This window comes from Bidens hawaiensis, unplaced genomic scaffold (assembly GCF_021521415.1).
Source record: "Bidens hawaiensis isolate Kalapana, Puna unplaced genomic scaffold, B.hawaiensis_p1.1 tig00033210_1, whole genome shotgun sequence".
NCBI lineage: Eukaryota > Viridiplantae > Streptophyta > Magnoliopsida > Asterales > Asteraceae > Bidens > Bidens hawaiensis.
In genome coordinates this window covers 32,301-55,810 of record NW_027505284.1, presented here as the reverse complement: position 1 = coordinate 55,810, position 23,510 = coordinate 32,301, and the positions used below count along the sequence as shown (strand labels likewise).

The 23,510-nt window shown below is 33.9% G+C and overlaps 1 protein-coding gene and 1 pseudogene across 4 annotated transcripts; one reads left to right on the top strand and one right to left on the bottom strand.

The window, feature by feature from the left end:
• Positions 1-2,281: 2,281 nt before the first annotated feature.
• Positions 2,282-2,776, bottom strand: LOC143612105 (putative mitochondrial protein AtMg00820 pseudogene; annotated as a pseudogene).
• An 11,965-nt stretch (positions 2,777-14,741) lies between these two features.
• LOC143612101 (uncharacterized) lies at positions 14,742-21,879 on the top strand. Of its 4 annotated transcripts, XM_077086168.1 has the most exons (9): positions 14,742-14,886; positions 15,005-15,097; positions 17,305-17,336; positions 17,432-17,591; positions 17,714-17,920; positions 18,455-18,557; positions 18,654-18,707; positions 19,588-19,803; positions 21,590-21,879. In XM_077086168.1, the coding sequence occupies exons 1-9, from the start codon at positions 14,839-14,841 to the stop codon at positions 21,727-21,729; spliced, it is 1,053 nt and encodes a 350-aa protein (XP_076942283.1). In that variant the 5' UTR covers positions 14,742-14,838; the 3' UTR covers positions 21,730-21,879. The 4 variants fall into 4 exon arrangements, with proteins under 4 accessions (XP_076942283.1, XP_076942281.1, XP_076942280.1 ...); XM_077086166.1 differs by lacking the exon at positions 21,590-21,879 and having other exon boundaries at positions 19,591-20,406; XM_077086165.1 differs by lacking the exon at positions 21,590-21,879 and having other exon boundaries at positions 19,588-20,406.
• The last annotated feature ends 1,631 nt before the right edge of the window (positions 21,880-23,510 follow it).

The following is a 23,510-nucleotide window of genomic DNA, read 5'->3' as shown; positions in this document are numbered from 1 at the left end:
GAGTCGGTATCCAGTTATATAAAAAATTCATTTTCGGTTGGGCGGTTCTGATCGGGTCATACCGGTATATAAATTTTTTGGTTCTGAAGCCGTACCTGTCGGGTCATATAAAATATATATTAAATGTAATTCCTACTTGTATAAATGTATATAAAATGTATATTGTCTTTATTGACATACAATAGCCTAACCGATTTGAAGTTGTTAACTCTAGACTAGACATTTATACCGATTAATATTTGTTTTAGGTTTTTTTTTGTATGGAAATTAAGCTATAAAAAATACATATAATCTAATATTAGAAAAGAAAATAAGTAAAATTAAATAAAATATAACCAAGAGAATTTTTATGGTTTAATACTAAACCGAATAAATAATAACAAAACAAAATACAGTTAGATTCATTTTTTATTTTTTTTATTTTATTTTTTTAGGTGTGCAAAAGATGGACTCTTATATCTAAAAATTTAAAATGAGGCCTCCAAGTCTCTATTAAACACTTTCATACCCAAAGAATTTAACTTTTCAATTAGGCCCAAAGTAAACTAAAGCTCATTTCAATTAGGGTATCTTCCAACTTCCACATGTAGTCTCCTTTCACTTTCATCTGCACAAGCCGCCGGAGAAATTTTCCAGTCATGTCATCTTCTTTCTTCTACCTTTCTTTCTTCACCCATCAGATTTCGAATTTCTACATGGTTCGGCGTCAAAATTTCACATAGGTCGATCAAGATTTTAACACTATGATAACACTAATTATATTTTTTTCACAGGGGTCAGCCGACCCCTCTCCGATAGGAGTAGGTCCGCCCCTACGTGCATTACTGATAGAATTAGAAGATTATGGAATAGTTTCCCTGCCTTTCTCATTGATTTACAATCATATAAATAATAAGGATACAACTCTAATTTAGGCAGTGATCATCATGCCATTATACAATATCAATTGGTTATATAAAATATCTTCTCTAGTTTTATATTATACAGAATATCATCTCCAATATACCCCCGTAGTCTAAGCGGGAGGATCACGGATGCTTAGACTGTCTCGAAAATCATCAAACAGGGCGCGTGGTAACCCTTTGGTGCAGGGGCGGATCCAGCATACAAACGGGTGGTTCCCCGGAACCACCCGAGTTTCGAAATAATAGTGTACGGATATATAGAAGACGCGTAGGAACCACCTTATAAATTAAGAGGGAACCACCTAAAAAAATTCCTGGATCCGCCACTGCTTTGGTGAAGATGTCAGCAAACAAGCAAACAAACTGATGGCGCGACGGCACGTGTAAAACTCGAATGTGACCCCGATGAACCTTTTCTCTAACAAAGTGAATATCAATTTCAATATGCTTGGTACGTTGGTGTTGAACCGGGTTACCGGAGAGATAAATCGCGCTGACATTATCACAATAAACCAATGACGCCCGAGATAGAGGGCGCCCTAACTCAAGAAGCAGGTTACGAATCCAACATAATTCAGCCACGACGTTTGCAACTCCACGATACTCTGCCTCGGCACTAGATCTCGAGATAGTGGACTGTCTTTTCGAAGACCAAGAAATGAGGTTGTCACCGAGGTAAACGCAATAACCGGAGGTAGATCGGCGAGTGTCTAGGCATCCTGCCCAGTCAGCATCGGTATAAGAAACCAGTGTAGAAGTATGACCCCGATGCATGTACAGACCTTTAGAAATGGTACCCTTTATGTAACGTAAGATCCGTCGAAGAGCATTTAAATGGGCTGTACGTGGTGCATGCATATGCATGCAAATTTGTTGTACTGCATAGGAGATATCGGGTCGCGTAAAGGTCAGATATTGTAACGCGCCCGCTAACCGTCGGTACATAGTCGGATCGGTAAGTAGCTCTCCTGCATTGACACTAAGTTTTCCCGTAGTGTCAACGGGTGTATGTGCCGGATTACATTGTGCCATGTTAGCTCGTTGAAGGATATTCATGGCGTATGTTGATTGGGAAAGGAACAAGCCATTCGTATCTCGAGATACCGAAAGACCAAAAAATTAGCTTAAAGGTCCAAGATCCTTCATAGCAAATTCACTTGAGAGATGGGATAAAATACTGTCTTTTAGGGTTGCAGACGAAGTCGTGAGGATGATGTCGTCCACGTATAGTAGAAGGTAAGCCGTGCCACGACCACGATTATAGATAAATAGAGAATGATCGCATGAGCTGTGCCGAAATCCCAAAGTGGTTACGTAATCCGTAAACCGTTGATACCAAGCCCGGGGTGCCTGCTTTAAACCATATAAAGATTTCTTTAACCGACAAACTTGATGAGGCAAATGAGGATTCTTGAATCCCATGGGCTGATGCATGAAGACAGTTTCTGATAATTTCCGTGTAAGAATGCATTCTTAACGTCCAACTGCCGAATGTCCCAACCTTGAGATACGGCTAAAGACAACACAGGCCGTATGGTTGCCGGTTTGACAACCGGACTAAATGTTTCGTCACAGTCAACACCCACTTGTTGGGACCTGCCGTCGCACACAAGGCGAGCATTATACCTTTCAAGTGTACCATCCGACTTTGTTTTATGTTTGAATATCCACATACACCGTATAACATTCATATTCTGTTGACGGGGTACCAACTCCCATGTATCATTTTCAATAAGAGCATTGAATTCATCTGTCATGGCTCGGGTCCAAATAGGGTTGGCTAAGGCATCAGATGGGTTGCGTGGAAGGGATTCAAGGGTGGTATACGTATGGAGATTAAAGATTGTTTTGGGCTTAGAAATTCCGGCCATGCTACGGGTGGTCATAGACCGAGCCGGAGGGGGGGTGGGTGGGGGAGGGTGGGGAGGTGGGTGTGGGAGAGGAGTCATTTACTGGGGTGGTGGCGGGTGTGACTGTGTGAGATGGGGTGGAGGACGGTGAAGGATTTTGGGCCGTGAGTAGTGGAGATGTCAAGTGGGCCGAGGTGTCATGTGAGGGTTGTTGGGCCAAGTTGGGGGACGTAGGGGTGGGTGGGGTAGAGTCGGGAATGTGTTGATTAAGAGAGTTGGGAGTAGGGGATGGATGAGGAGATGTCCAAAACATGGGGAATGTGTCAGACGATATATTTGAGTGGAGAAAATCACAGGAAGGAGGGGGGCTTGCAAGGTAGCAAACGGAAATATGGTTTCGTCAAAGACAGCGTGTCGGGGTAGAATAATTTTATGAGTGGATAGATCATAACATTTGTATCCTCTATGGTTAGACGGATAGCCTAGAAATACACAAGGGGAGGAGCGGTTTTGGAGTTTATTGATGGTCGTAGAGGGGAAGAGAGGATAGCAAAGGCACCCAAAAGTTCGAAGATGTGAGTAAAGTGGTTGAGTGTGGTATAAGAGGGTGGTGGGGGTATGGTTTAGTTTAGTTTTGCTAGGGAGGATATTGATAAGATAAGTGGCGAGTTGGAGTGCGTGATGCCAAAAATTTGCGGGAACGGAGGCGTGAGTGAGGAGAGTGCGGACGATGTTGTTGATAGAGCGGATTTTGCGTTCCGCTTTACCATTTTGAGACAAAGTGTGGGGGCAAGAAAAACGAAAAGACATGCCTTGCTGAGCACAAAAGGTGTGAAATATTTTGTTATTGTATTATGTGCCATTATCACATTGGAAAGTTTTAATATGAGTATTAAATTGGGTGAGTATGAACTTATGAAAATTGAGGAAAATGGAGAAAACTTGAGATTTATTGGTGAGGGGAAAGGTCCATAAGTAGTTCGTTAAGTCATTAAGAAACAATATGTAGTATCGGTGGCCACCGGTGCTAAGCATCGGAGACGTCCATAAATCACTATGCAATATATCAAAAGGAAGATGAGTACTAGATAAGGAATCATAAAAAGGTAACTTAACATGTTTACAAAAAACACACGATTGACAAATACGTTTGACCGAAGGTCTAGTACTAGAAATAAAATTATGTTTATTCAAATGTTGCAATAGTGAAATTCCATGATGCCCTAGTCTCTTGTGCCAGAGTTCTGAGAGAGTGCAGCAAAAGTTGTTGGACTTGTGAACTTGGTGTCGGAAGAGAGAGTGAGAGGGTAGAGGTCGCCAGTACTATTGCTGCGGAGGATAGGAATCCGCGTTTGGTAGTCCTTCACAAGAAAACCAAATAGGTCAAATTCAATAGAAATCATATTGTCAGTAGTAAGACGACGAACTGAAAGAAGATTTTTAATGAGATTAGGTGCATAAAGAACATTGTTGATGTGTAAGGGTTTAAAAGGGGTATTGAGTTTGGTGTAGCCGGTCCCTAGAATAGGGATTTGGAACCCGTTACCCACGACAATATTATTCGAAATGCGATAATTGAAAATTTTTGATAAAGTACCTGTCGTGTTGGTCATGTGATTCGTTGCACCTGAGTCAAGGTTCCATTGCAGATCAGGGTTTAAAGTCATTGTCTGAAAAACTTGCTCAAGATTTGTAGGAGTATAAGGCTGTGAAGCAAACTGTTGTGGTGGGTTGGTATACTGGGCTTATCCATAATGGGCTTGAGGTGCTGGGCCAAGAAGGCCTGCCTGTGAATTCTGTCCAGGGGGCGGTGGTAAGGTATGGGTACAGTAGGGTGAGGAGTTGGTGGCATGTGCATGTTGTTATATGGAGGATTGAACCCCCATTGGTTGGTATAAGTGGGGTAGTATGCATCTTGAGTTGGTTGACCAGGAGTGGTGGTTTGGCTAGAGTAACCCGTTGGGAAGAACCTCGTCCGCGAGAACCACGGCCCTGACCTCGTTGGGAAGAATCGAAAAACCCATTACGGTTTTCAGTAGTCGGCCCCAATGAACCACGACCAGATGTCTCACGAGACAAGTTGCTATTTAGGGTGGCGTGTAAAGCCGGGAGTGGTCAGGTTAGGATTGTAACTGGCCCGTCTGGTTTCTTCTTGTGTGAGTCTTGATCTGGCTTGTGAGAATGTGGGCAATGGAATGGTTTGACTAATAAACATACCAATGGCATCGTATTCCGTATTAGTTCTTGACAGTAGGCTGAGATGCTGGAAAATGAACGGCGCTAGGGTTTTAGTAGTGTGATACCATGATAGAATTAGAAGATTATGGAATAGTTTCCCTGCCTTTCTCATTGATTTACAATCATATAAATAATAATGATACAACTCTAATTTAGGCAGTGATCATCATGCCATTATACAATATCAATTGGTTATATAAAATATCTTCTCTAGTTTTATATTATACAGAATATCTTCTCTAATAATTACCATTATATGATATTTTCGAAGTATCTGTTATGATCTAACTCTATATATATATTTTTCAAACACTAAAAAATGGCCATAAAAGATACCTATGGATATATAGAAGGTGATGCTAGCGCGGTTGTAACTAAAATTACACACTGATATCAAATAAGGGAAATGAATTTGATTATGTGAAAGTGATAAAAATTGGAAGATTACCATTTCAAATAGAAAGGAGTTTAGGGTTTAAAAATTGTCAACATTTTGTATACACTATCATGGTTGATGAAACAAAGACTCTGGGGCCAGTTTTTGAATAATAACATTGGTTTGAACTTTAAAGTTAAAACGATAAAACAAAATCCGTACAAAATAACGAAAAATGGATAATCAGTCAAAATAACGAAAAATGGATTTTTAACGTTGTCTTTTCAGTTTTAACTTTATTCACATAAAATTTGTATCTTTATGTTTAGACTGTAATAAATAAAGCGGTATTTTAAACGCCACACTTTTTCTCACACTAAACACGGTTAACATTTGTACGTTACATAAAAATGATTATGTGGTTTCAAGGTTATATATCTATATGGATTCACAATAAACACACCCTAATATCATATGAAACATATTTTACAACCGTGAAATACACGAGACATGAAATATAAGTATATAACTATGTAAGGCAATAAGCCAAACTTGATTCGCGCATTTATATTATATTTTGGAGTATCTGTTATGATTTACCTCTGTAATTTTTAAAACCTTAATAAATAGTCGTAAAAAATACCTATGGGGGTAGACCACCTTAGTACCTTACACCTGGATCATCAAATACCTTTGAAAACTGAGGGAAAACGAAATTTTATTATATTTAGGTGATGAAGTTGGAAGGTAGATTATGATTTCAAAATGTCAAGATCTTGTACAAACTGTATGGAGACAATTTTTTGATAATAACATTGGTTTAAATATAAAGTTCAAACTATAAAACAAAATTGTATGAAATTACGAAAAATAAATTTAACATTGTCTTTTTTACATTCGCCATATAATATCCTTACCGGTCTACCACCATATAACTAATTTTTAGTAGGTTATTCATGTAAACACTTGTACGTACACTACATAAAAATGAATATGTGTTTTCAAAGTTGTCTGTCTAAAATTGGATTTGCAATATATATACGAACACTCAGGTCATCAACATTATCTCCGCTATAACTTATTTATTTATTTATTATTTTGTTAGTCTTATTATTAAAACATACAAACTCTTTTGTTTCTGTAGTGTTTATATTTTTTTTTAAATACTTCCCTTTCCATTTATTACATTTTAGTTTCACAAGATTTATTTTTATAACATAAGTCCGTACAATAAAACCTCAAAAAAAATATCAAACAATAAAAATGTTTATTATTATTATTATTATTATTATTATTATTATTATTATTATTATTATTATTATTATTATTATATCCGTACAATCGCCTTCTTGTCAAAGCAGTATTAAAAGAAAAGGACCGAAAAAGGCGGCAACATAGGTGGCGACCCCTTCTAGTCGAGGGAAAACAGAAGTGCGCTACTGCACAATAGCAACAACATCAATAATAGTAATAGCTCTCATTACTTTTTTTTAAATGTAGTTTCTATCAAATTTAAAACTTTAATAGCTCTTATACAACTTATTATATACAAAATATACTATAAAACCGAGTTTTATTATCTTTAATATGAATATATCATTGCTCTATAGAATTATGTGCAACTTTATTGTGTGCATTATGTGCTATTAATTATCCTCTTATGTTTTATAGTTACAGTTATTTATACGTGTTACATAATTAGGTGTAATTATGTTACTAATACATATCGAAATTTCTCATTAAAAAAGTTAACATTTTGCATGTTAAGGCATACAAAGTACAAACCATGAGCAGCATGGGTGTGAGCCCAACCACGGCGTGCTTAGACGTGAATCACTTCCATAATTTCTAGTTTAACGTGTTTTTTATTTTCTAGCCAATCAATTGCTTCCATGTAAATTTTATTTTCATTATATTATTTAATTCGATTTTCTCAAATTACTAGTGTTTTTTAAAGAAAATATACAGTTTAGTTTATCTTTTTTCTTGTGAACACCGTGATACAAATTTAACTGAAAACATTATATTTTATTAAGAAACAAGGAACAATCCATATTGAAAACGGAATCGTATAAAAAAATAATGTTTTAGTCTCATAAGCTGTCTTATCACGTGTTTGAATCAATATTTTAGAGAAGTAATTGTTTAAAAATAGTAAATGACATACATTAAGAAAACAATATCATTATATCACTAATTGACTATCACATGTGAGGTGGGCTGTGTGTGGCTAATTAAACTTCTAACATGAAAATTTACCCGGTGGCCGGTGGCCCAGTGCCACTAGGCGTCTAGGCCCACTGCTCACCTTTACTCGTTTTACACCTGAAAAGCTATAATAACAAGTATATTATTATTCTTATTATTATGGGTCGAGCTATTGTACAATAATGCATTAACGTACGATAGGTACGTGAGACGTTCAAAGACAAAAATACTAAAACGCTCAGCCAAAAACTAAAACGCACAAAAACGATTTTCGTGAATAAAAGTAAAAAATTGATCGATTAACGATCCAAAACTGTTTATTTCGGTGAACCAATGATTAATTGGATGTATATTGACGATTTCAAGATCTTGTGATGTGATCTTATGAATCGATTTCATGAATATAAGTATTCTTGTATTATTGTACGTTAAGCAACTATTGTATTCCATCTTTTCTATTATTATTATTATTATTATTATTATTATTATTATTATTATTATTATCATTATAAAATTTAAGTACTTTCCTATATATGTTATATTCAATTGAATATAATAAACATGGTTGATGAAACAAATTTGTTGGGAAGATAATATTGAATAATCCAGCTGGGATTAATTCAATAATTCAATCACTTTTGAGTTTTGATAAGAAAAAGTAGAGAAAAATTAGGTTGTTTCAATCACCAGCATGTCTAAACACTTGAGTAGACATAAAAGTGACACTGGAGTCATTTTTTAAAGGTTTTTACAAGTTAACAATTTAATCAAAATTCACAATCGAAGTTTTATATAATTTACTATAAAACGATTACAATAATTTACTATCAAAAGTTATCAAACCGATAAATTATATGAAACTAAATATAATTACTAGAAAAAGATTATATGAAAAGGGCTAATTGCGCATTGCCTTATATATTGATGTAATAAACATTATATTTTAGTGAAATTTATAGAGTATTTTTTATCAAGAAAAAAAAATTAAGTCTTTGCATTGATTTTTAAAATAGTGAGTAGGCCATTAAGTATTACTTATATTCATTTTCAAAAATTAACATTACAGGAGTCAATATGTATCACGACATGAAAATGACACGTCACAACTTTAAGTGTATCCAGGGGGTAAGTTGATATTTACATCATAAATTGTGTTTAGGTTCAACTATCTTTTTCTTTTTTTTTAAGCCGGTGATATATTTCGAATAAAAATCATTAGCAAGTAGGCAGACACTCGAAGTACAAATACCAAAACAAAAAACGACAATTACTCAAAATTGAAACTACACAATTACCTTAATCAATAGTGTATATTTTATCCGTTTATTACCCAAAGGAAGCCCAAAGTCTTTATGATTTCAATCACTTTTTATATAAACTACACCATCAATGTTGTTAAAGATCGAGTCATTATGTGCTCTCCAAATACACCAACACGTATTCCGACATATCGCTTGAAGAATCTTCGTCTTAACTCAACCACATAAAATAAACTTGTGACTGTTCTAGATAACTTTAATTGAGAAAACAAAAACAGATTATACTTTATACCATTAACCAATGATAGCCCATACTACATTTATCCAGCCGCATTCAATAAACAAAATGATTTAGGTATCAACCCAACAAGTTTGAACATCCTAGGAGAACTTATTAAGGAAGACTTTAATGTGAAAACTGACCCGATGTTGACTTAGGTGGTCACACAAATTAGACTTTATTTTAGTTGTTAATTCCTAGATTCCTCAGAGTCATGACCAACCGGTTGGTACACCAAAACTAATTGTTTTGGGTTACATAAGTTATTGTGAGGTGAAAAGAAATTGTTTGTTTTTTTGTATTATTAAAAACTTATAAAATTTAAAAGGAATACAAATGTAATGGTTATTGTTTTCCACTTGTTTCCCTCCCTAAATTTAAAGATATGTATTGCTTGGATGATTTGTTTTTGTTAATACTTGTTTGTTTCTTCGTGTTGATGCTAGTTTTTTTAGAACGACGATTTTCTTGTATTTAGGCTATCGTACTCTTCAAATTTTATGCTAGTTACTTTTTGTGTAATCCCGTATTATTTTTTATTCTTATTCTCTTTTTTATTCTATCTTCTACCACTATTACTATTAAAATACTAACAACGTATAAAAAGCTATAAAACTAAAAAGGAAAATATATAGGAGTTTCTTAATCCTTCCTTTTTGAGTTGACTGATAATAGTCCTACCAGTGACGGAATCGTAGCCAAAAGGCCGGGTTTGCCCAACCCCCGTTTTTTATCGGTTATATATATAGCCTATAATACTGTATTAATGAGCAAACTCGTTCTTTTTTGGCAAGTGAATATTCAAACCCGTTGATAATGAAAAATTTAATTAAAATTCTTTTTTGTAGTTAACTTTTTTTATAAATATAAAATGATCTAATAAAATTAAAAAAAAATTATTAAGTAAAAGTTAAAAATGGGCCAATAAGATAATAACCCATATATAGCACAATTTAAAAGCCCAAGAATATTTATAAGACGGGCCAATAACGCTAACCCAATTAACACTTAATAAAAATCGACATTTGAAAGTCGCGATTGAAGATATTATGAATCGTTTTCGAAATATAAAAATACGTAGGGTGTATATCTTTTTTTTAGTTTATAACGACTTTGTATTTCGTTTGAATGTTGGCAATGTACTTTTGTTATAATAATGATATTATATTTTATTTATCTACCGCAACCCGTCTATGCCCGAAAACTTTAACACCATAAAAAATTCAAGCACCAACAAATTCTAAAACCATAGAAAAAAAATTTTATGGCTTCCCCACTATATCTTACCTCATAAAATTGATGTCACTAGTCCCGCCTTTCATACCAATTGTTTTTCACTGGACCCCCTTGGAGTTAAGTTTTTTCTGAATTTCAAAATGATGTTTTAGTGTTTTTATTCGAAGGAGATTGCGAGTCGATTGATGCAAAATTTACCTCGAAACAATGCTTGAAATGACAAAATGATGTTTCAATTTAGATGTTTAAACTTCCAATTAACAAAAATCAAACTGTTTGTAGCGTTTCAATCGAGATAAGTTTTACATCAATCGCTCCTCCGATCAAAAGTCCTGAAGCATCGGTTTGAAATTCGGAAAACACTTAACAGGGTTAGGATTTTTTAACGGAGATCTAATGAAGCATCGGTTTGAAATTCGGAAAACACTTAACAGGGTTAGGATTTTTTAACGGAGATCTAATGAAAAGAAAAGGTGGACAGTTGGCAACAAATTTCTTATGTATGATTATTATCGGTCAATTTAAAAAAGACGGAATTAATAAAATCCAATTTTACATTCTCAAAATGATAATTTGGGAGAGAATCCCTATTTATACACTTTTTTTTCAATATTTCCAAAATATTTATACAAAACTTGTCTCCGGTGACACATTTGTAATTGCACCAACGAGTTTCAAAAGCCAATAATATAATGCCAACCGGTTTAAAAGGTAAACTATTCCGGCGTTCAAGACTTGTTTTAAAATAAATCTCCTCGCCCCAAGAATTAATTCCTTTGATAAGCCTTGAGAATTTAAATGTTTCAAGTTTTATTTTTAATATATACTATTATAATTAATGTTATTTATATTTTATTTTTCTTTTATAAATCTTGAAATATAAAGTTTTATAAAATTTCGAATATACCGTTTAGATACACTTGTTTTTTATACATGTCGACATAAATTTTATTCAACATCTAGTCGGGTCAAGTTTTACACATGACTCGGTTTTGAGTAAAATTTATATTGGCACGTACATAAAAACAAACTTGTCTCAACGGTATATTCAAAACTTTGTTAAAAATTATATTTTAAAAGACGAATTTGAAACACGTGGCATATTTCTGGTTGGATTTGAAAACTTGTCGACATCGACATATATGGTTTAAAACTTGTCATCGCCAAAGAGTTTGGTATGGACATTTTGAAAATATTTAAAAAAATGAAATAGGGTCAAATGAAGAATCTCTTTCCTTAAATTGGCGAATCACTTTGTTGTACGGTTGTACCCTTATGTTTTGAAAATTTCGCATTATGCAATGCACCTCAAAACTTTTGCAATAACACTACATGGAGCAGCCGACATAAAACACAAGTTATTCACCTATAAAAGCAATAAGGGCCCACAACTAACAACTTAGTACATTTGCGAGATATTTGTAAAATCATGTCTCATATTCGGTTTAATGCCCGTCAGGTATTTAAAAAACCCAACAAGTTTATTAAATGATCATTCATAACTTCAATAGTTAAGTGTCATTTTAATACTTGTGGCTTGGTCAACTACGCAACTTTAGTACATATTTTTTATTTTGTGTAAATGGCTACCTCAGTTTCAAAAAACTTGTATTTTTAGTATTTTTTTTAACCCCGTCTATTTTTTCCGTTAAGTTAAACATAATTTTGTAACTTCGTTATTTTCTTTGTTTTTTTCTTTTCTTTTAAACGCTTATATGTTGTAAACCCCAACTCCACAATCATAACATCAAAATCCAAATCTAAATCCCCAGACCCTTTCTCCATATCATCATAGGGTTTGAACTTTTACGATATTTGAGAATTTATGATTCGGATTTTGATGTTTTGATTTGAGGATTTAGGGTTTACAAGCTATAAGCGTTTAAAAGAAAAGAAAAAAACAAAGAAAATAACAAAGCTACCAAATCATCCATGACTTAACGGAAAAAATAGACGTGTTTAGAAAAAAAGTACTAAAAATGGAAGTTTTTTGAAACTGAGGTAGCCATTTGCACAAAATAAATAATATGTACTAAAGTTACGTAGTCGACCAAACCACGGGTACTAAAATGACACTTAACTCTAACTTCAAAGTCTTATCAATTCAAAAACTTTTAAAAAAGTTGCTTGTTATTTATACATTTTAATGAAAAAAGCTCATAATAACTATATATAAAAGAGAGATCATTTATGTACTTTTTTCAACATATATAAAAGAATAAATTAGTTTAATTTCAGGCTTATATAACAAAACTACTAGCATAGGTCTAAGTAATACAACTTGTGGAATTTTATTATATTGCTTATCTAGTGTGTGTGTGGGGTTAGCATAGGTCTAAGTAATACAACTTGTGGAATTTTATTATATTGCTTATCTAGTGTGTGTGTGGGGTGGGGTGGGGTGGGGGGTAAACGAAGTTGGGACTTGACATGTCTATAGTTTAGGCTTGGCTGCTACCTAGACATTCTTAAAACTCGATTTCAGCTCACTCAACTCGTTTATTATTAACATTAATATATAGCTAGTTTTTCTCAATGTATGTATGTATGCATGCATTTTTTCGAAAAGTATGTATTATTTACAATTGTACATAACAACATATATATATTATATACTTATTTTAACATATAATAATTCTTATTACATAATCACATAATTTTTATATAAAATTAAAGGGTAAATATCATAAAAAAAAAGTTGTATCCTTCATATTTTTCGTAGAAGTTTCTCAAGAACCTTTTATAGACTAAAGTCTTTCCGAATGCTAAAATTTGAACCAAAAAGTGTTTGAACTTGGAATAGTACTCTAGTTGTGTTACGTGACTTATGTCTTTGTATCCTATTCATTTTTTTAAAGCAATTTAGATGTATAGGCCATGTGTTGTTTAAAAAAGATTTAACAATTTCGCTCGAATTTAACATGTAGAATGACTTTAATTTGTAAAAACTATATTGAGTGACTTTCGTGAGAAAAAAAAACAAATAACATAACATGTTGATTTTTAATGGTATTTACCCAATTTTAAACTGTTTCATTTATTATATATAAACAATATGTTCGTTAAATATGGTGAGCCTAATCAAACTTGGCATACGAATCTTATATTTTAAATCAGTTCAATTTAGGCTCTTACTCGTTTAAACTCAATTATATTCGAGACTTTAGATTGATCTTAAATAACTAAACTATTTTTTTTGGAATGATGTTTTTCTCGTGTGTTAGTCCACCGCACTCCCCAATTCTTGTAGAGTTCCGTTGCTCCACTCTGTCAAACTATGTTGTCTTAAGCGGGCCCATAATTGATTCAGAGTCTAGTTTGAGCATTCCTTGGGAAGCCATACCGTTGGCTTACACTTGACACTCGTCGTGCCACTACAAGAACAAAACTCTCTAACGTAACACATGGTGAAACGAAAACCCGAGTGAACTCTGGATTCGAACTGACAACCTCGCAAGGCTTCATTGCCATAATTCATTAAAACTAACAGAAGTGATGATCAAACTTGAGTTTACACTTAAATATGGTATAGTATATTGGCTTTTATTAGTCCTAACTAACTCCTTTTGGTCGATGTCGGTCCCAACTCAAGAATTGGCTGTTGACGGTCCCAACTTTTAACGTATATGTTCCCAACGGTCTGCGCTAACGGAATCCTAACACCGTTAGTTGAAGGTCGCCGGAAAAACGTTTTTGGTTGGAAAAGTCTCATTTTTTTCCCAGAAAACACCACACGGACAATGATGCCACCACCAACCAACCACCACCACTTGAGCACCACCAACCATTTCTAACGATGGTTCTAGAGTTCCGGCGGCCTCAATAATTAGGGCTTTTACTAGAAAAAATGTTCCTAAAGGTCCGACACAAAGTTACAAAGATGCTTGAGACAAAACTGTTGAGTTTTCTGGGAAAAAAATGTGAGTTTTCCAGCCAATAACGTTTTTCTGGCGACCTGCAGCTAATGACTTTATGATTCTGTTAGTCGCGGACCGTTGAGAACAAATATGCCAAAAGTTAAGACCTTCAACATCCAATTTATTAGTTAAAACTGACAGTGACCAAAAGACGCTACTTGTGAATCACAAAAACCAATATACTCTTAAATATAAATAAACTATTTAATAAGTTAATTTTCCCTATGTTTTGAAAAGATAAAAAAAAAATTATTTATTACAAATAACTCTTAACCTTCCAAATTTTCAATCCAATCATGGATCTCCAAAGTTGACATTTCATCAAGAGGACATTAGAAAAGAATATTAAACATGAACGGTATAGATCACACTTCCACCCTTACACCTTGTGGACCAACCACAGGTGATCATAGTTGCCTTAGCTGGATATATCTTTGCTGCTTTATCTTACAACTAAAAAACATTAAAATATGTTCACACCAAGACTATATGCTGTTTAAACAAACCTTCAAAAAAAAAAAAAAAACAAACATCAAAACAAAATCTTAAGCCAAAGCAAGTCAGAAAACATGGATTCCAACAAGCAAACCTTTGTGGAACAAGGTTCAGAGGTAAGTGTATGCAAACACATACATATGTTGTTTGATGTGTTTTGTTCCAATCTGTCTTTTTATTATTATTATTATTATTATTATGAATCTTGAATATATTTTTTTTGAACTTATTATTTAACAGATGAAGCAGCATATACCATCTGACAAGAAGATTAAAAAGAGAAAAAGAAGTGTTAAAGAACAACCTTGTGAATCTAAATCCAAAGATAAACAGGTGATATTTTTGTGTTTATGTGTTTATGTTCTTGCTTTGAAATATGTGCCTAGTTCAGATTTATAGTTGTTTCAAGATTTTGGTTTGGATCTGTTAAGGTTGTGTTTAGTTTGATGTTTGTACTTGATGTTGTGTTCAAGATTTTGTCCTTTGAGTGATTATATGACTCAAGAATCTTGATATATGTTTCTTGAATTATGTAAGAATTTTTTTTAATTTTTTAATTTTTTTTTAGTTTCAGATTTGAGGGTTTGTGGTGTTGTGGAACCCTAATCTTGTTAAATTCAAGAATCCATATGTGTTAGTGTTGTTTTTCTGAAATTAGGGTTGCGAGAAGACGTTTTCGTCCGCCGCCGCCACCGCAACACGAAGCGTTTTGTTCATCGATTCGGGTTGTAAAACGAGGGTTTCGTTCATCGATGCGGCGCATGTTGAATGTGTGTTGTTTTGTGTTAATTCCCTTTTTGGTATTTCTTTTGATGGAATATTAATAATGTTAATGTTGTTTTCCTAACATATCTTTAGTTGATTGCTAAGTTTAATTTGAAGATGCAAATAGTTAGGGGTGTTTGGGATTGCATATTGAAGTAGCTTATCTTCTTATTGAGTTTTACGGGGCATTTGGGATTGCTTTTTTTTACCAACTTATAACTTATTAACTTTTTATAAAGTATTAAGTGTTTGGGATTGCTTATATTATGAGAGGAAAAGTTTCATAAGTTACAATGTTGTAACTTATTAACTTAATAAAAAGTTATAAGGAGGTAAAATAAGGAATCCCAAACACCCCCTTAATATACAATAATAAGGTGTTTTAAAAGTGTTTGGGATTGCTTATCTAGACTCATTATTGTTACGGACCAGAACCATTGCAAGGTATGAGACTTGTCCCACATCGGTTGTATGAGCAACTGATGTGGGGTTTATAAGCCAAATCCGTTCCCTCGTCCCTCAGACTAGTCATTTGTGTTGAGTTCTAAACTTCTTATATTATTTGTGCTGAGTTCTAAACTTCTTATATTGTGAGTGGAATAAGTTGTTTTGAATAAGTGGTTTAAAGATGCTTATTATCAAGTGCATATTTTTGCTCATAAGTTCTTGAAGCATTTGACAATAGGGTGGCAAGTTGTCGAGTTTGGGTTGACGGGCTCGTATGACGCAATACGAACATGGCCCGTTTTACTAATTGTCCCGTAGGGTTGAAATCGGATTGTAACCTTATACATTGATGCCGGCCCAAACGACCTGAACCGGCTAAAGACTTGGTTCCAACCAGAATCAGCTGGGCCAAAACCCGGTGTTGACTTTTGTTGACTCAACCTAAACCGGTTTGGGCCCAGAACCCAATTTGTGCACCTCTACTCAACACAGCATGTGTAGCCTTTGATTAGCTAAACATGTTAAATACGTTGGCCGATCAGTCTTTTTTTATTTTCTTGAACGGGTTGGCAGGTTGAAAATGGGTTGATCAAGCCACCGTGAACTCAGCCCATATAACTAAAGGTTACCCATGTCAACCGTTTATGAACCGTTTGTTGGTACTTTCGGACTGTAAGTCACAAGTCGGCAAACTTTAGGGACCAATATTGACAATTAGGTCATAGTTGGTTATGTTTTCTAATTGTATTGTAATTAAAATTGGTATTTTCTTTGCTAGCAAGCTAGTGTTAGTCTATATAAAACCGAGTTATGGTTAGACATTGATACGATCGTAATATATTTATTAAGTTTATTAATTAATTATTTAAGTTAATATATTATTTAGTTTCCTTGTTATACTCTAATTCAGTTTCCTTATTGTTTATTTTTTCCTATTTTTATGTCTTTCTTTTCCTATAAATTGTAATCATTGTTTGAAAAAAATAATAAGAAATTTGTCTCAGGTTTAGTTTCTATTCTTCTCTTTTGTTCTTGGAGTCTAACCCACCCTACGGGTCTATTGGGAGATTGACCATCTCGAATCGGTCTATATCAATTGGTAGAACATATGAGATGGAACCGAGTAATGGTTTCATGAGCGATTGTATAGAGGTTTTTGAGTTATATATATCTTGTATATTGTATTGAGAGTTATTCAGTAATCGTTTGTGTTTTTCGCTTTGGTGAGTTATATCAACTCGTTCTTGACCATTTGTGTACGGGTTGGAACTTGCTATTTTTCTTTCGTGTGTATGTTATGTTATAAAAAATAACATTTTTTCTTGCAGATTATGTCAGAAAAGCCTAAAAAAAATTCGGGGTTAGTGATTTGTCAAATTTTCATCAATTTATTTAATAAGTACTTTCTTTGAGATCATCATCGGTTTATACGTCTTGTTGTCCATTTTATTACAGTAAAGGGAAAAAAACAAAGATATGTGACATATATAACGATACAGAAGATCAATTTATGTGTATGGAACGAGCGGGGTATTTCTTAGAAACTCTAGATACAGAAGTACCTAACTTCGGCAAATGTATGCTCCCGTCAAACGTTCTCTACAGTTTTTGGTTGGTAAGAATCAAGAATTTAGTAAAGTTATTAAAATTCACATTTTTATTAAATCTTTAACGTAAAGTTTGATTTTTATTTATTTTCTATTTATTTTTATTTATTTTTATGAAATTCTTGTGCAGATTTTACCGAAGAAATTCTGTATTAAGCATATGCCTGAACATGATGCAACGATTATTCTTGTCGACGAATCGGGAAAAGAGTTCAAGACAAATTATCTTAAACTTAGGCACGGTTTAAGTGCCGGTTGGAGGGGATTTTCAGCTGCACAAAGGTTGTTACAGGGTGACATTTTGTTTTTTCGTCTTCTCGAACCCTGCAAACTACAGGTACTTATTTATTATTATTATTATTATTATTATTATTATTATTATTAGTTCCAGCAAGAATAATAACGCATTAGTTGTTTACGAGTACGATTGTTACAATGTGAGAAGTGACAAAGGGTGATATAGTCATTTCACATGAACATACTTGTTTACTTGTTATCCTTCAAACAAGCAATCTTAGCTTTATTTTGGTTGAAGATTAATCTGGGATTGCTTGTTTGAAGGATGACATGTACACAGGAGTACCGAGTATGTATATGTGAAATGACTAGATTACCCTTCTCATATTAATCTTGATTGAGGAATAAAGCTAAGTACACAATGAGTGAGAGGTTCGGGTCAACGCGGTCAACTTTTTGGTACAAGTCAAAGTTAGTCAAATTCTTATGACACGAAACACTTTTGTCCAACTTTTTTAGAATTTTTAAAATAATTACCGCGTCTTAACAGGTTATATTCTTTCATAATACTTTTTTTTAATAAATTATTTATGATTATTTGATTTTTTTTTGCTTAAACCATTTATCTTTATAGGTGAAGATAATAAGAAGATATGCTCAAGAAATGATAGAAGCGGCTCTTTGTTTGATGGAAATGCATCCTCGCGTTAGAAAGGCAAGGACATCGCATTACTTTGGTATGCAACTCTCCATAACCATATGTAAATGTTTATTTTCTATTTTATCCTTAAAAATCGTTTCGTGATTTTATTAAATTATTTTACTTTACTCAGAGAAAACCGGGGAAGATAAGAAGGAAAAACTTAAGTGCAAAGAAGTTAATGAAGGTAAAATATTGCCCTTTTCTTCATTTTGCATATTCATATTTTTATTTATATTTCCATATATAATTTTGTACAAGGGGTTGTTTGGTAGCCTCTTAATCGGTCAAAAGTAAAGTGTGTCTCATTAATTTTGTACTGAGGGTAGCGCTGTAGTATTCACGAACAACGTTTCTCAACCTATTCAATTTCCAAGAAATTCTTTGAACTTTGTCCAATTAGATAATTTAGTAGAAAGTTTATTTTTATTTTATTAAATAATAATATAAATAAGGGTGACTGAAAGGAGTGGCGCCATCCCTTAGGGTAGTCCAGGGTAGTTGAAGTTGGCAGTGCAGGATTGGTCGGGTCTTAGGGTAGTTTGAGTACCCTTAGGTTGCACTCCTTGCACCATAATGGGTAAGTTTTAGATTCATGCTGATCGATTCAGAGGCTACCTCTTTTAGATTCATGTTGCCAAACGGCCCGCCGTGATTTTTACTTATTTATTTTTATTTATTTTAAAATAGGTAAATGAGAACATGATATATTAATATTCTAAAAGTTAAGGTAGATTTAAAAATTTAGAAACTTGACTTTTTGAATGATGAATACATGAGTTTTTCCCCTTAATATATGTGTGTGTGTGTTTATATATATATGATGAGTATCATTACAGAACCCTATATATATGATGAGTATCATTACAGAACCCTTAAATTATTTAAGAACTTGAGAGCACCCTTAAAAATTAATGTTTTTTATAAATTTTTTTGTATGTTAGTGTTATTAGAGTGTAGTTTTATCATTTTTTAAATCTTGAAAATTAGTTTTTATACATGTCTATGTTTATATACATATATATTATTTTTGTGATTTTTGTAAATTTGTGAATTTTGTTATTTAGAAGATGAAGTTGAAGTGAAGAACCAATGCCCACTGATTCCGCAAACAAAGAAAGGCAAGAGAACGCGTAGAAGTCCGAAAAAGTTTATAACGAAATTGTCACTAGGTTTTTGTAAATCTGAAGGGACCGTAGCAGAAGATAACGTAACTGAAAGGGTATCGTTTGCTGAACATTGTGAAAATAGCAGTGATGGCTTGTGCTCAGAAGTTTTTCAAGGTAATATGTTTTTTTCGGTTGGTTTTAGCTGTTTTGGCGGTTCGTTTTATGTGATTTTGCGGTTGTATCATTTTATTTTTCAAAATCGTAAATTTTTGATAAAAACTAATAATTTTGGGCTCAAACCGAACCAAAAGCTGAAATTTCGGTTTTTTGAAACCGTTCGGTTTTGGTTTTCAAAATGGATTCAGTTGGGTTTCGGTTATTTCGTTTATACCATTTGGGCTTGAAACTTTTGGACCGAAAAATTGTCCCGAATAATGAATTTGGGTTCGAAACTTTGGCCTAAATTTTTGTTAATTTAAGATTAGTTGATTATTATTAACATTTGGGCCTAAATTTTTTTGTGGAATATTGGATTTAATAACTATAGAATATTAGTAAATAACAGTCCCAACTAATGAGTTGGCTGTTGACAGTCCCCATCTTTTAACATTTTTGCCCTCGACGATCCGCAACTAACAGAATCCTAATGCCGTTAGTCACCGGTCGCCATAAAAACAAATTTGGCCAGAAAACTATTTTTGCCGGAAAGCTCCACCTGAACATCACGACTACCACTTGAACACCATCGTTGACCACCACCACTTGAACAATGAACACTGCCGCCAACAAGCACCATTAGGTCGCCGGAACCCTAGAAGGCTAGAACCACCGTCAGTTGTGCTCAAGTGTTAGTGGTTGTTGGTGGTGGTGGTGGTGTTGTTCAATTTGAATTTTCCAGTAAAAATGTTAGTTTTTCGACCAAAACATCTTTCCGGGAACCTGAAACTAACTTCGTTAGGGTTCTGTTAGTTGTGGATCGTTGGGAGCAAATTTGTTAAAAGATGGGACTGTCAGCAGCTAACACGTTTGTTTAGATTGTTATTTGCCAACAACCCATAGTTGAGAGTTGAGACTATTTAAATCCAATTTTCCTTTTTTTGTGCTACGCCATATATTAATTTCTATTATAAATTTATTTGAAATTGTTTTCTTCAGTTTTGTTTGGTTCGGATTTTTCGGTTTTTGGTTGATAGCAAAATCAAAAGTCAAAACATACTTAAAAATCGGTTTTTGAAAAAACTTAAAACCAAACCGTCGGTTTTTTATTGGGTTTGGGTATTTTGGTTTCGTGGACGCCCCTAGTCCCTAAATATTCATGAACATTTGACTTTTATAAATAATTGTCTTTGATTGCAACTCAATTATTATTGTCTTAATAAATATCTTTTGCCAGGCTAAGTCCCATTACCTCTTAAAAACTGAATAAATAAATGAATAATTGTCAAATCAAATATGGTTGAAGAGTCTATATCAATACATATATGATCTGACTTTTAATACAAAAAATGATGCAAAAGGTTTTAATAATATGCATTTTGAAGTCACAATGGCCAATTTTGACTTTAATCAAATATAAGTTGCGTAAGGCTATGTGTAGTGGAGGGGCTATAAAATGAGCCGTTTTGTGTCATGTGGCGCCCAGCCAGCAAAAAAGGGTGGGTTTTTGTTTTAAGGGTGTAATGGTATTGTAGCCATATATATATATATACACCACACACACACACGTATATATCTCTCTCACACACAGTATAATAATAATAATAATAATAATAATAATAACAAGACACCTGCCGTTGACAAATAATACCCCCCCCCCCCATTACGCGTAGCCTGGGAGGTAGCGTTCCCTTCAAAATCGCCCCATTACGCGTAGCCTGACATGCATTGATGTTTATGCTGCAACGGGTCAAAATCGGGTTATTAAAAAGATTTAACTAACATGAACTTGCTTTACTTGTAGGGCCCACATCAGAAATGACTAATCAGTCGCCACCGGAAGAAATCGGGTGCTACAACTTAAATGTGGCGTATCGCGAGGGACCCATGAACTATCATTCAACTGCTGAAAGAATTTTTCATTCCCCAACGGTCGAAACATGAAGACTTTATAGGAAGTCAAAGTCAAAGTCAAATTTTAAAAAAGTAAAAGCAAGCCTCTTGGACAAAAGCAATGAAGAGAGGCTTTTTGCAGGATGACTTTGTTTTGACTTTTATTATTATTAATATTTTTTTTTGATGATATATTATTTTTTTTAAAAAAGTTTTAGAAGAGAATGTATTTTGTTATACACAGGAAGAATTATAGGTATTATTACTAGTCCTTTTTTTTCAAAATTCTTTACTAACTTTTGTTTAGAATTGCAAGAAACATGTCCAAAATCTTGATTTTGTTGTGTTCTATGAAGCATATTATGGATTTTGATGACTTTCTAACATTTTTCCTTATATTTTTTCTTTAGTTTTGTGGTTGATATATTAAAGGTTAATTTTAAAACGAGTTAAAAGAAAGTTGAAGGGCTTAAAATGACAAGTTTAGTGTATCTAGTTAGGGTTATTTATTATAGTTTAATAGTTTAGATTTACCTGTTTAGTTTTTGAATGTCTGCAAGTTATGAGTTTGAGCATGTTAAGTTTATGTTTAGCTATTTTAGTATAGACGTGCACAAATCGGGTACTTTTTAAACCCGGACCGGTTCTCGGTAGGAACCGGTTCCGGGTAGGAACCGGTTCCGGGTATAGTCGGGTATTTGACTGGTTCCCCATGGTTTTTTTCGGGTTTCGAGTAGGGTAGGGTCGGGTTTTGACCGGGTATTTTCGGTTCCGGGTACGGCTCCGGGGAGAAATCCTATACCTTATCCTACCCGCGGGTCGGGCACGGGTAGGAACCGGTTCCGGGTCAGGTACACCGGGTTGGGTTCGGATCCAACCTTTTTGTGCACCTCTATTTTAGTATAAATAGATGTTTTAGGAGTCATTGTATTTGTAAGTGTGCCAAAGCTATAATAAACAAAAAGAGTCGATCTTAGTTGAGATCAAATTCTAATTATGTGTTCATGTTCTTGGGTCTGATTTCAACATATTAGCATGGGCGAGGTAGGTTCGAGCTTGACTTGTTTAATTTAAGAGGGTACGAGCTTAGCTCATTTTGAGCTTTATTGACCTCATATCCAAAGTTAGAGCTTTGACTCTATGTTTCAAGCGGTAGCTTAACTCCGACGTAAATGTTTAGTATTTATTAAATTTTTAATTGCTTTTTTTTTTTCGCTAAGTTTGTATTTATTAGATGCGCTATATATAACTTATGACGCAAAGCGGAAGCAAGGAAATAATTCTCAAATAAAAGAAAGTTTATTAAAAGATTACATTAGCGCCCTTTATAAATGAGTGTTAAATTTAGTGGGTATGTCAAAATTTTAAAATAAAAAACAATTGTGAAATATTGAAATTAAGACATTAAATAAAAACATAAATTACATGAATCGTTAAAAAATATGAAAAGCTAAATTTGAAAAGGTTTGAAGATTGTGAAAATTGGGAAAAAGTCTTTTTGATGAACTGGACCCTCAAATCAGGGTCTGTAATTTCACTCCTGAAGAAACGTGGATCGACTCACTGGTAGACGATCAACTTTCCTCGGGTGTGATTATGCTATTTCACCGACGGTTCTCTGGAATCTGGATTCTTCCACCTACAAAATGAACAGCACCGTAAACTTACCCCTCAGAAAGGGACAGAGGGGTCCTCTTTGGGGTAACCATCCGGTGTGAGAATAAGAGTTTGTAGGAGAAGATAATAATCTGAGAGTAAGGAATTGGAGTGTATTGCTTAATAATGTGTAATACTGTGTAATAGGGCATACCTCTCCTTGTGGAGTTGATGTG

What these genes read in the sequence shown, in the direction of transcription:
- LOC143612101 (XM_077086165.1), top strand. Translation starts at nt 14,839, where the DNA reads ATGGATTCCAACAAGCAAACCTTTGTGGAACAAGGTTCAGAGGTAAGT. An exon ending in CTAAATCCAAAGATAAACAG is followed by an intron (nt 15,098 to 17,304) that starts GTGATATTTTTG and finishes TTTTTCTTGCAG; the next exon opens with ATTATGTCAGAAAAGCCTAA. An exon ending in GTGCAAAGAAGTTAATGAAG is followed by an intron (nt 18,708 to 19,587) that starts GTAAAATATTGC and finishes TTTGTTATTTAG; the next exon opens with AAGATGAAGTTGAAGTGAAG.